Source organism: Eschrichtius robustus, chromosome 3, assembly GCF_028021215.1.
Source record: "Eschrichtius robustus isolate mEscRob2 chromosome 3, mEscRob2.pri, whole genome shotgun sequence".
Lineage (NCBI taxonomy): Eukaryota > Metazoa > Chordata > Mammalia > Artiodactyla > Eschrichtiidae > Eschrichtius > Eschrichtius robustus.
This window is the reverse complement of record NC_090826.1, coordinates 89282663-89297223: the sequence shown is the minus strand read 5'-3', so window position 1 is coordinate 89297223 and position 14561 is coordinate 89282663. Positions and strand designations below refer to the sequence as shown.

At 36.3% G+C, this 14561-nt stretch overlaps 1 protein-coding gene across 1 annotated transcript in view; it reads right to left on the bottom strand.

Annotated features, from left to right (window-relative positions):
• Window positions 1-14065, bottom strand: part of SLC30A7 (solute carrier family 30 member 7) — a 76643-nt gene extending 62578 nt beyond the window's left edge. Inside the window, exons 1-3 of the mRNA XM_068540410.1 lie at window positions 13799-14065; window positions 13478-13579; window positions 75-188 (exon numbers count right to left, since the gene is read on the bottom strand). Coding sequence (XP_068396511.1) covers window positions 75-188; window positions 13478-13579; window positions 13799-13878 — 296 coding nt within the window. The 5' untranslated portion in view covers window positions 13879-14065. The remainder of the gene's footprint in view (window positions 1-74; window positions 189-13477; window positions 13580-13798) is intronic.
• Window positions 14066-14561: the final 496 nt, after the last annotated feature.

The window sequence follows — 14561 nt, the reverse complement described above, 5'->3', positions numbered from 1 at the left end:
CATTGAGCCTGAGTTTTATGTATTATTTTCTGTATTTCTTATACTTCAATAAAAATGTTTTTAAAAAGTCTTACCCATAAGAGAAAGCATCATTATCTCTCCATTTTGAAATAACAGATGCTGCCAATCCAGCCAAAATGGCAGTGCTATCGAAAAACATGTGAAAAGAGTCGGAAATCAAACCTAAGCTGGAAAAGAACAAACACATTGGCATATTATAATAATAACCAAATAGTAGTCATCCTTTTCTAAAAATCTAAGATCAAGCCTCTGCTCATCAGGAACTAATCTTCTAAAAAGACAACATTAAAATATGATATATTGAAAATATTAAAGATAATTTTTAAGCATCTAAGAAGAAACCCTCATACCCCTTGCCAAAGGAAAAGCCCAGCTGCTACTGAAAGAAGGATAGGCATCTGCCTGCCCTCTGATGACTAGCAAAGGTCAGCTGTCACTGAAAGAGAAACAGAAAAAACAGCCATTTGCTACCGGGGGCAAGGCTAAAAGCCAGCTTGGGCCTGGGATCTTACACTGATACAAAGCAAAGGTCTGCTGTTGGAAGAGGAGCAGGACCCTTGTTCCTTTTCTTGATATGAGGCTGGGGGGGAGGGGTGGGGAAAGGGGCAGGAACATTAATAACACCCACTCTGACACTCAGGGGTAAAGGGCCTACCTAATATTGAGGCTGCAACAGGAGAATGAAATATTCATCCCCCCACTTCCCCAACCAAAGCCTTGCCTAAAGTAAAAGACAACAGCAATCTACCTCTGAGAGTCAAGCAAGAGCACAGAGAGACTCCCTTGTGGCACAGGTATGCAGGGCTTGCTGAAAGCTGAGAGTGAAACAAGAACACTGAAAAAACCCACCAGTACTCAAAATCCTACACTAAGCACAAAGTGGTAGAAGCCTCTGGAAATGTGACGTCTGTGGCTTGTTGACATTAACTAGCAATATACCAAAACACAAAAGCCCAGCTCGACTATTGATCAGATAGGTTCAAAACCCCCATGCTGACAAAACAAAACAAAACAAAAAGGGCGTGCACATTTCTGGGCATAAATACTACTAACCTCAGTCTCTATTATTCTTTTAAACATAATATCCAGCACTCAATAAATATTTATAAGGCATATAACAAGATCAAGGAAAAAAAAATAATAAGACCCATTGTTAAGAGCTGAAACAGTCAACAGAATCAGAAGCAGAAAAGTCCCAGAGATTAGACTGTAATAGGGGCTTTAAAACAAATATGATTAATATGTTAAAGGATGTGGTACAAAGCTGGAGAAAATTTATGAACAAACAGGGACTTTCCACAGAGATAGAAACTATAAAATAATCAAATGGAAATGATAAAAATTTTTAAAATATCATAGTATTGAAGATTAAAAATAACATACATGGGCTTCTGAGCAGACAGGACACAGAGAGAAAGAATCAGTTAGGTCAAAAGAAATTATCCAAAGTAAAACACAAAGAAGAAAAGGAATGAAAAAGAAAAAAAAAAAAACAGAACAGAACATTCAAAACCTATCAAAGCATCAAACAGACTAAAATACATGTATTTGGATTCTCAGTAATAGAGAAGAAAGAATAGGGTAGAAAGAGTATTGAAAGAGAAAATGCTTGAAGAGTTTTCCAAAATTAATGAAAAACAAAAAACAAATCACATATCCAAGAAGCTTAATGAAGTACTAGCAAGGGAAAAACCCTACATACCTCACAAATTGCTGAACACCCAACAGAAAGAGAAAATCTTGAAAACAGCCAAAAAAAAGAAAGAAAAATTGGATACAGAAAAACAAAGGTAAGATTAATAGCATATTTTGCATCAGAAACTACTCAAGGCAGAAGGCAATGAAGCAATGTCTTTAAAGTACTGAAAGAAAAAAAAAGCGTCAACCTAAAATTCTATATCTAGCAAAATATCTTTCAAAAATGAAGATAAAATAGACTTTTTCAGACAACCAAAACTGAGAGAATTCACTGCCAGCAGATCTGAACTACAAGAATAAAAAGTTCTTTAAGTCCAAATATGATACCAGATGGAAACTTAGCCTTGTATGATGATCACTGAAAATGATAAATAGGTGTAAAAATATTAAAAATAACTTTCTAACTTTTAGTATCTTTAAAAGATAATTGAGAATAGAAAAAAAGAGGAAAAAACAATAACCCAAGAGTTGGTTCTTTGGAAATATCAGTAAAATTCACAACCTTTAAATAAACTGACCAAGAAAAAAGAGAAAGGGCTCAATGTACTAAAATCAGCAATGAAAGTGAGATACTACTACTGACTTTATAGAAATAAGAAGGATTATAAGAAAATACTATGAACAACTAAATATAAACCAATAAATTAGATAACTTAGATGAAATAAACAAATTCCTAGAAACAATTTAGCAAAACTGGGTCAAAAAAAATCTAAATAGATTTATAACAAGTAAACAGATTAAATTAATAATTTTAAAACTTTCAACAAAGAAAAGCCTAGGCCCAGATGGCTTCACTGGTAAATCCTACCAAACATTTGAAGAACAATAAATATCAATCCCTTACAAACTCTTCCAAAAAACAGAAGATGAAGGAATACTTCCCAACTCATGGTATAAGATAAGCATTACCCTGATACCAAAATCAGACAAAAGACACCACAAGAAAAGAAACTACAGACAAGTATTTTTTTGCAAATACACACACAAGAATCTTCAACAAAATACTAGCAAATTAAATTCAGCAATATATAAAAAAAGAGTATACACCACAACCAAGTGGGATTTATCCCAACAATGCAAGGTTGGTTAACTATACGAAAATCAATCCATATACTACATCATATCAATGGAATGAAGGACAAAACCCACATAATCATCTTAATAGATGCAGAAAAGCATTTCACAAAATCCAACACTTTTACGATGAAAACACTCAACAAACTTGCAGTGGAGGGAACTTCCTGAACTGATAAATGGCATCTACGAAAACCCCACAGCTAACATCAGCATCACCAGTGGCCAAAGACTGAATGCTTTCCCCTAAGATCAGGTACAAGATAAAAATGTCCCCTTACCACTTCTATTTAACATTGTACTAGATGGTGTAACAAGGGCAATTAGGCAGGAAATGAAATAAAAAATTAGGCACCCAGACTGGAAGGGAAGGAGTAAAACTATCTCTATTTGCAAATGGCATGATCTTGTACATACAAAATCTTAAGGACTCTACTAAAAAACTATTAGAACTAATAAATGAGTCTGGAAGGTTGCAGGATACAAGATCAACATACAAAACTGAATTATATTCCTATATAATGTGATCCACAAAAATGAAATTTAAAAAATTTCCATTTACAATAGCATCAAAAAGAATAAAATAATTAGGAATAAATTTAACAAAAAAAAGTACAAAAGCTATACTCTGGAAACTATACAATATTGTTGGAAAAAAATTAAAGAAGACCTAAATAAATGGAAAGACATCCATGTTTATGGATCAGAAGACAATACTGTTAAGATGGCAATACTTCCTCAATTGATCTACAGATTCAACTCACTCTCCATCAAAATCCCAGCTGACCCCTTTAGAGAAATTGACAAGCTGATCTTAAAACTCATATGGAAAAGCAAGAGATATAGAATAGCCAAAACAATGTTGAAAAAGAAAAGCAAAGTTGGAGGACTCACACTTCCCAATTTCAAAACTTATTATAAAGCTACAGAAATCAAAACAAGGTGGTACTGGAATAAGAATAAACGTATAGATCAGTAGAATAGAATTTAGAGTTCAGAAATAAACCCTCACACATTTATGGTGAACTGTTTGTTGACAAGGATGCCAAAATAGTTCAATGGTGGAAAGAATAGTGTTTGCAACACTGACACAACTGGATATCCACATGCAGGAAATGATTTTTGACCCTTACTTCATATTATACACAAGGGTTAACCTAAAATGGATCAAAGACCTAAACATAAAAGCTAACGTATTCACAACCTTGGATTGGGCAATGGTTTCTTATATATGATATCAAAAGCACAAGCAACAAAAAAAAAGAGTAACAGACTGGACATCATTGAAATTTTAAAACTTTCACACGTCAAAGGACATATCAAGAAAGTGAAATGACAGTGCACAAGTGGGAGGAAATATCTGCTAATCATATATCTGACAAGGGGCTTGTATCCAGAATATATGAAGAATTCTTAAAACTCTTCAAAAAGAGAAATTATCCAACTTTCTAAATGAACAAGGGATCTGAATAGACATTTCTCCAAAGAAGACGTACAAATGGCCAATCAGCACAAGAAAAGTTACTCAGCATCATTAACTACAATGCAGGGAAATGCAAATCAAAACAATGAGAAACAACTTCACATCCACTATGATGACTACAATAAAAAAGCCCAATAATCCCAAGTGTTGGTGGAGAAACTGGAACCCTCACACACTGCAGGAATATTATTTGGTAACAAAAATAAATGAAATACTGATACATGTAGAACATGGATAACCCTTGAAACCATTATGCTAAGTGAAATAAACTGTCACAAAAGATCATATGCAAATGATTCCATTTATATGAAATGTTCAGAATAGGCAAATATACAGAGATAGAAAATAGATTAGTGATTGCCCAGAATTGGGGCAGATCAGGAGATGAGGGAATTGGAGGGTGATGGCTAGGGGTGCAAGGTTTCCTTTTGCAGTAATAAAAATGTTCCAGTACGGACTGTTGTGATGTTTTACAACTCTGTGAATACTATACTAAAAGCCATTCAATAGTAGACTATAAATGGGAGAATTTTAAGGTATATGAATTATATCTCAATAAAGCTGTTTTAAAAAAACATATCTGACAATCTAAGGCAGGGTAAGTAAGCTATGGCCCACAAGCCAAATCTGGACCACCATTCATTTTTGTAAATAAAGTTTTACTGAAACACAGTTATGCTCACCTGCTTATATACTGTCTATGGCTGCTTCCGTGCTATAACAGTAGAATGGAGAAACTGTGACAGAGACCTTATGACCCTTAAAGCCTAAAATATTTACTATCTGCTGTCAACAGAAAAGGTTTGCTAACCTCCGGTATAAAGCCAAAATAGGAACACTGTATTGTAGGGTTTACATAAACGTGAAGTGTATGACAATAATAGCACACAGGGACTTCCCTGGTGGCACAGTGGTTGGGAGTCCACCTGCCAGTGCAGGGGACATGGGTTTGATCCCTGGTCCAGGAGGATCCCACATGCCGCAGAGCAACTAAGCCCGTGCGCCACAACTACTGAGCCTGCGCTCTAGAGCTTGCAAGCCACAACTACTGAAGCCCGCACACCTAGAGCCCATGCTCCGCAACAGAAGCCACCGCAATGAGGAGCCCACCCACCGCAATGAGAAGCCCACACACCGCAATGAGAAGCCCACACACAGCAATGAAGACCCAACACAGCCAAAAAAAAGAAAATTAATAATAATAATAGCACACAGGATAGAAGGAAATGGAAGTGTATTATTATAAAGCTCTTACAAGATACATGAAGCGACATATTATTTGAGATGTTAAAGATCTGTATTATACATGCTTTAAAAAAAAGCCACTAAGGTGGCGTGGGGCAGGAAATCCCACTGGGCAGAGGATCCTGTACCAACACAAAGCAGATGTTCTGCTCTGACCAAAGAAGGAGCAGGAAACTCACTCTCACCTAAGACCACCTACATAAATGTGACAGACTTTGGCTGTCACCAAAGGAAGGGAAAAATGTTAAAAACAAACAAACAAACAAAAGAAAAACAAACAAACCAAAAAACATACCCTTGAGGCCCAGGCTCACAGGGCCTGCCTAAGACTGAGGCTTGGTCAAGTTAATGAATGCCCCTCTGCCCTCACCACAAACCTCACACTGAGTAACAATCAATAGCAGTCTATAGCTCGGCAGGGGGAGGGCGCATTGAGTATGAAGAGAGAACTTCTGTGACACATGCAAACGAAGAATACTGGAAGCAAAAGGCCTAATTGCCTGTCGGAAGATGCATGCTTATTCCTAGTTATAAATACTACTACCTCAATATCTACTGATCTCTACTCACAATGTCAAGGCTTTGATCAAAAATTTCAAGAAACACAAAACACAGCACGCAAAATAACTCGTTGTGAAGAGATAAAGCAGTCAACAGAACCAGACCAAGATACTGGCCCAGATATTGGAACTATCAGAACTATAATTAATACGTTAAAGGATCTATGGAAAAGGTGGGAAAAAAATGCATGAATAAATGCAAAATTTCAGCAGAGAAATGGGAAGTACAAAAAAAAAAAAGATTAAATGGAAATGCTAGAAACAAAAAACAAGGCGTCAGAGATGAATTCTTCCAATTGACTTATCAGCAGACTGGACAGAGCTGAGGAAAGAAATCAGGAAACTTTAGGATAGGTCAACAGAAATATTCTGAAAGCAAGCATATCAGCAGCTCAATCTTTAAAAAGCAAGAAGTATCAGAATGGTTAAGAGCACTACTTCTGAAGTCAGAGTACCTGGGTTCAAATCCCAGCTCTACCATTTACTAATTCTATGACTGTGAAGTTCTTTAACTACTTTGGACCTCAATTTTTTAGCCATCATTTAAATAGGTAACAGTAAAAAATGCCATAAACGTTATAAGTGAATTAATATACGTGAAACACTTATCACAGTGCTTGTCACATTAAAACCACATCGATATTCCCGTTATTACTATTATTATTAATACCTTATAATATCTAGTGTTCCCAGCATGATCCAGAGCTCTCAATATTTGGTTATATGCTACAGCTTTCTTCAATTGTAAGTGCTACAAACTAAAAGTCAAAAACATTCTTCACAGAAGTAGAAAAAGCAGTTTTTACATTTCCTTATAATTTAGGATAATTATAAAATTAGAAACTGAAGTAAAGCACATTACTCACCCACACAGAAAAGAACAAAAACTTATAAATTTCTCAAAAATCATTATAAAGTATTTTGAAAATGTCTTAAGTTTTATCATGAACCTTGTATATTTTATTCAACTATATATAGATGCATAAGATAGTTTAAGTACTGTCTATACTTATCTGATACCCAACTCAAAGCAGAATAAGAAATAGTGAATAAATGAAAAGGCTGAGTGAGAAAATCAAAACCTGAGGAGAACAAGGTAAGGCTCTTGCTAGCCAAGCAATCCTCTCAGATTTGTAGTTATTTTAAGATTTTCCTTGGATAGTTAGATCACCATAAAACTACACATTTGGCCCTTAATAGCTTTGTAACACGGAAAATAATAATTTAATTATATTTTGAGGTATGAAAGACCCATTTGAAGAATATCTCTGTAAGTGTTATAAAACCAATAAAAACATTGTTTATGATTTTTTCTATGCTCTGATAAAGGACAGATATGGTAAGCTATTTTTAAAATTTGGTTTCAGAAAACTCTGTCTCTATTCTGATAAAACAATATAGTTGTGGTGTTGCAGTAAAACCTGACAATGAGAATCTTTACCCACCCTGCCTTGATTTCATGAGATTTTATAACCAAATTTAAAAGTAAATTTCAGCAACGACATTAGTCTACATATATAACAGGTTCATTTTTTTCTCTGTATATGTGGTTTTTAAAGTTTTTATTTCTTAATTGGAGGGTTTTATTATATATATGACTTTTATTCTAAATAACTGTAAATTAGTTGTAGAAGAAGGCAAGTATTCATGCTAAATAAATATAAATTTTAAAATTTACTGATTTATTGATATACATAGTTAGTAAAAACTGTTATGGGTTGAATTGTATCCTCCCTAAAATGTCTATGTTGAAGTCCTATATCTCCAGTAACTCAGAATGTGACCTTATTTGGAAATAGGGTCACTGCAGACATAATTTATTAAAATTAAGTCAGTAAGGTGGGCCCAAATCCAATATGTCTGCTGTCCTTATAAAAAGGGGAAATTTGAAGGCAGACATGTACACAGGGAGAGCACCAAGTGAAGATAAGACAGAGATTAGGTGATGCTTCTACAAGCCAAGGAACACAAAAGATTGCCAGCAAAGCAACTGACCTCACAGACCTCAGAAGGAACTAACCCTGCCAACACCTTAATCTCAGACTTTTAGGCTCCAGAACTACAAGACAACAAATTTTGTTGTTTAAGTCACCCAGCTTGTGGTACTTTGTTAGCAGCCCTAGCAAATTACTACACACTTCTTTTTTATAACAGATTTATTTTATATACATTCAATAGACACCAAACACTGCTGCAATAGTGCAAGAAAAGGGTAAACCTCTACTGTATACTAGAGCAATCAAGTTCCCTTTTAAAGAGGCTTAGGTATAGCATGGCAATTTTAATACTCATCAAAATGAGATTTTGATTTTATCTAAATTTTAAGTAAATTTAATTGTCATTAAAGTGTTATTTTATTTTTAGCATATCATAAAACATGATTCTACCTGAAAAAATACTTCCTCTTCTGAGGTGGTAGAACATCACGTTCTCTTCAAGCATTGTGATATGAGACCTTTTCATTTAAACCTGGTATCATGATTTGAAAATTACTTAGTTACAACTATGTAGGTAAACTCATGTGAAAAAAGTCTACATCTAGTTCTCTGCTCACCTATTATATGTCAAAATAGTGTTCATGAGGAATGTCAATTTTGCTGCTCATCTTCAATATCAGCAAATGTTTCTGATTATGAATTATCACTTAAACTACATGGCATAAAATTCCTTAGAAAATAAAGGTAGCATAGAGAATATTTAAGGTTATATGATTTACACATCAAATGTGACTTGACTAAAAAAATTAGTTGCTAAAAGCAGCCTACTCGTTTTAGGCTTCTATCTTTAAACACTAAATACTAAAATGTATTTTTAAACATTTTTTTTTAAGTGACCACTTTCTAAGGACATTTTAATAAAACTTCTTAGGATATAAAAAAGAAACCTGATCACTGAAGCAAAATATAATAAATGTGAACAGAACATTTGGCAAAAGAAACTTATGAAATGGATTTTATTTACGGTCTATTGAAGGAAAAAACAAAGAAAGGGAGAAAGAACCTATAAAAAGAGTTATGAGACATATCAACCAAATACCATAGATCTTGTTTAAATTCTGATTTGTAAAACCAACTTTAAAAAGAATTTATTTAATAAGGGACATCTGAACACTCACTGGACATTTGATATTAATAAATTATTAATTTTTATAGGTCACAATGACATCAGATTATGTTAAAAAGGGGGGCTCTTATGTTTTAGACTCAACTGACGTAGTTATGGAAGAAATTATACTATATCTGGTATCTGCATTAAAACAATTCAATGGTGACAAGTGTAACAGATGAAATAAAATAGGCCACATGTTAATAAACATTAAAGCTGGGTGATGGAGACATGAAGTCCACTAAACTCTCTACTTTTATATACATTTCCCACAATAAAAAAATTTTTAAAGGTCTATTGGTAACTAGGCTAACAGCATATTTACAGTGGTTGTTGGATATTAATTCAAAATCGAAGATAGGGAATCATCAACTTGGGTTCCATGAGATAGAAAGGGGGAAAGAAACTATCAACTACCGATTAATTAGCAAGAATTAGAAAATCCTTAGAATACTGATATTTGTATAAGTTGTTAAACTAATGAGAGTTACAGTGAAAAACCCACAACTCCACTACATTCCATATAACCCTTTACTGTAAAGAAAAATTCTCAGCAAAATGGAATAGAAATCTACATTTTTAAAGTAAAAAAAAAAAAAACTATAGAAAAGCAAAAGTCATCACCATAACCATAAGTAATGTCTTTTGGGAAGAGAAGGGAAAAGTTGATAAAAGTCTAAGACATTTAAAATTTTTAATGCTATAGAAAAATACGTAACTAACGGAAGCCTTTTTCTTTACCAAGGAAGTACTTTACAAACATATGCTATGACATACTATATAAGAAGTAGGACCAAATGAGTGACTGGTATGGCCTCAAACATTTCTTTAACACACAATTACTTTGCTAATACAAAGACATTTACCTTTAGAGTTAAATGAGTTTCCTCTATGTCTAAGGGGGAAAATGGTTGTAACAGCTTTGGTAGAAAATAACACTGAAATTAAAAATTTTAAGACAGTGAAGTAAACATAAAATAGAAGAGCATAAAAACAAAAAAAGCAAACTATATTAAGATACTAGGGAAAAAATCACTGTACAGTAGAAAATACTTGGATAACAGGTACTTCTAGGCTCTTCTGCTACTCTGGAAAGTAAAAAACTCCCTGGACCGCCTATACTTTTCCACCTGTAGAAGAGGTCCGACTGGCTTATTTCTCTTTCTAGTCTCACCTCATGAGCCTACGTATTCCCTTTCTTCATTAGTGAAAAATCCTTGACTTTCAGCAGAATGCCTGGTTGACTGGAGCAAATATGGCATTTGCAATTGGACATGAACATGTGACAAAGGTTTAGCCACTGAAATATCAGTGAAAAGTGTCGTGTGTTAGCGTCCAGATAAATCTCCTTAAAAGACACTGTACATACCTTTTCATTCTGGACATTCTGCTGCTAGGGATGGCTGGAACTCTAATAGCCACTTTGGAAATAAAGTTTTATCTTGTTTAGGCAATCACTAATTTGGGGTTTTTCTAAAACTTGAGAAAGAACTTAATCCTAGATGGTACAAAACACATTGTTTATATATACCATTCTACCTTGAGATTAGTCACTCAACGATAAATAAGTAAATGAAAATAAAATGCTAGAAGGAAAAGAACCCTAGAAGGAAAGATCACATATGGTATTCCTACCATTTCCCTACTAAGAATAAGAGAAAGGAGGGGTTTAATGTCCCCCTCACCCTGCCCCAAATGGGGTAGTTAGCATGGTTAGTATAGGGAGGTTAATTCCATATATTCATTATTCCTTCATTCTTTCATTCTGTAAACACGTATTAAGCATACTATGCACCAAGTACTAAGGTGCCTGAATAAGACAGAAGAGATACCACTTTAATAAAGTTTACATTCTGGTAGAAAGGTAAATGGCACTGGATATTTAATGAGGGAAAATATACAAAGAGCTTAGCTATTCTCCACTAATGACACATTGTCACCAACAAAAATATAAACCAAGTATAATTAAGTTCTTATTTAAAAAGAAGGTGTTGAATAAGAACCAAAACTATTTAACATTTGTTGCAACTAGATCAAATGTTTCTAGGAACCTTTATTCATGAAGAGAAAGAATGTTTTATCTATCTTTTAATTCCATAATGGAAAAAAACTCTTGATGTTTCATAACATCTTGAAGCTTAACTTTTACAGAATGCAAAGAAACACAGAAATGACTATGACAAAAACAAAAAAAAAAGTTTTGGTAACAAATTTACTCAAGGAACTTAAAATCTAATTGAACCTTCAGGAACAGAGATAATCTAGTCATATAAAGAAACTGCTGATCAGTCAACAAAGGGGCCCAAAATTTGTTGTGTCTAAATAAGACAAAAAGCCAGATTATGAAAAGGCCCAAGCAATTTCCAAGTCTGCCAACGCTTCAACAGGAACACATTTGTACTCCCAATTAGCTGATAAAAATTAATATTGGGGGAAAAGTGATTGTGGACGTGGAGGTTAACATAAAAATGTATACCTGCTAATTAATCTAGGCATGTGGTTCAGAGCTAGACTGCAAATCTGTAAGATACAACACAAAGAAAGGGAGTAAACTGGAGGAGAAAAGGCCTAAAATTAAAAGAACAAGCCACCTGAGGGCAGAACAAGTCATGCATCACTGATGTTTTCCTTATGTACTGATGAATATTGACTAATGGCTTAGAAAACAATTGTTTTAGTAATTTCCTCAATGGATCTCTACAGATCAAAAGAATTACTTTCCATAAAGAGATGATTTAGGCACTTCAAATATGAATCACTTGAACAAGACATTTCACATAGTAATTTATGCAATGGAAAGCACAGTGAAATATAATGTATTGTAATATAAAGTCATTGTAGCAAAACTGTACGTAGGCAAACCAAGATACAGCCTTGATACAGCCAGCATATATGCCACAATATGGCATAATTTAGGAAGAAGAAAATATAAAATATAGTATAAATATTGCATATTTATAATAAAGTATGATTATTTCAATACAAGCTAAGACAATAGAGTGCTTTTAACATGTACAATATATCGAAGGGTGTTAATATTACAGGACACATATATCGGATTCCCAGAGGATTAAAAATGGTTATTACATATATTGATATTTTATTATGTTTCAATATGCCTTTTACACTTAAGTGGTGACTAAACCAATAACCGTCATAATCTGCTGAGTATTTTGGATAAAACTGAATTGACATTTGAATTTAAAAGTCCACCTTTTCATATGAAAGTATACATGTCACAAAAACTGGTGGTATCATCTAATGTCATTGTTCAATCTCAATAGAGATAAAAATCAAGAACAGCAATTCTCTCTGAAAATGGACCTTAAAGGACAGAGACTAAGTCTATTTAATTAATAGGAAATAAAGCATAGATGGTATGGGTTCTTATTTTGGGGTCTAAGACCTATTTCAAGAAACCCAAGAAAAAACTTAAGTTTTATATAAAATTTTAAAGTGTTGGCTATTATGAGATTCTCAAGTGAGTATGATATTTAAAGAGGAATCAGTACACCTAGAAGTGAGATGATCTTATCGTTAGCTGAACAATTTTACAAGACCTTAAGTTATTCAACAGCAAACACCTGGATAACAGTACTGCATCTTCACAGTTACACTGGATAGACCTCTTTCCATTGCAGTTAAAAACAAAAACAAAAACAACCAAAGGTGACACCAAAAACCATCAACTCAAGAGATGTAAGGCTTTTAGAAAACTATATGGGATCTTCCATCGCAGTCAAGACCAAAGGAAAATCATGATACAGTTTCAGCATAAAATTAAAAGAGAATGAAAACATGTTTCTTTGGATATCCCCTTTATAAACCTCTTCCTGGTTTCAAGACCTAATAACAAATTAAGTAGAACATCTCAGATATTCCCTCTCGGAATTTTAAGGGTGAATCCCAAATGCCGCTCCCCCACAGAGTGGCAGGAAACGCGTTTCTCCCAATTCCAAGAAAGTGGACACAGCTAAGGTGTGTAAAGACAAAAGACTCTCTCCATCTGTCAAAATGAGGAGGGGACTTGTCACGCCGGTTTGACGGAGTGGGGGGCGGTGGGAAAAGGAAGAGGGGACCTAAATCTTAACTGCCGCACGTGATGGCCTCGGCTTTTAAGAAATGCAACCGTGCCAGATTGGTGTGGATATGAGAAAGCAACTCAGCAGCAGAGGTGGTGGCAAAGGCAAGGGCTGAACCTCCTGGTGAGGAGCTACGTGGCACTAAGCAAACAGTACTTCGTCTCCCCCACCCGCTGCTTCCGCCCTAACCCTTTTCCCCTTTGGTTACCAGTTGCTCCAGATGCCGTAGAGTAGTTCAACAAAAGCGAAAGAGAGGTTCAGGCACAGGAAGAAAAACAGGTTCCGAGACGTCTTGTCCGACAGGATAGACCTAAGCATGACACAAGTAGGGAATAGCCGGGAAAGTCAGAGGAGTGCCGGACCAGGAGGTTGGGTTCCCCTTTCACGACCCTCCCAGTCCACCCGTTCCTGTCCTCACACGAACGAGGGTGTCCCTGACGCTCCCTCCCTGGACCTCGGGCCATCCTTAGGTCTGGGCCTTTTCCCCTTCTGCCGGACACCCCCTTCCCGCAAATACGGCACCCCGCACCTAAACCAGCCTGAGATCTTGCCGAACAGATTGAACTTAGGTGGTTTGTATTCATCGTCCTTGATGGACAGGGGCAACATCTTCTCTGCCCGGCGAAGGGCCGGGTCTACTCCCCTCTAGTAGTGGCTCCGTGGGTGATGGTAGTGACAGTGGTGACGCCTCAGATGGGAATCTGGGAATCCCGCTTGCCCCGGGCCGCGCGCCGCTTCGAGACACAGACAGACTCAGAAACACACCCGAGAACCCGCCGACTTCCGGCCCGAGCCGCGCAACGCGTCCTGGGACGGGAAAAGGGGAAGGCGGGGCCGAGGGCGGGAAATGCGCGGTGGGGCGGGGTTTACGACGAGGGTCGGGTGGCGCGAGTTTTGCTGGGGGCAAAGAGAGTCGGCAACTACTAGGTGGTCTAAAGGGCCGACTTGGAGTGGAGTCCCGCCTCCTGGACTCAGGAAGAAAATCCTGAGATGGCCACCCACAGACTGGGCTGGCTGGGAGGTTGAGAGCCCGCTCACGCCCACTCCGACTGCCTACCACTCTTGTTCCCGGATGCACTGGCGTCCAGCGCCTGCCCTTTCACCATTGCCCCTATTAGCATTAAATCCTGGTGCATTAGAGAGCAGTGCTTAAGAATCCAGGCGGCGACATATTCTCTCGCCGCCAGTCCGCAGGAAGCGCAAATGATGGTTTAGCTGGGTGAACTCCATGGGCGCCCAAATCCTAGTAATCCACCCCGCCCCCGAAAACAGCGCCTGACCTTTCTGTACTG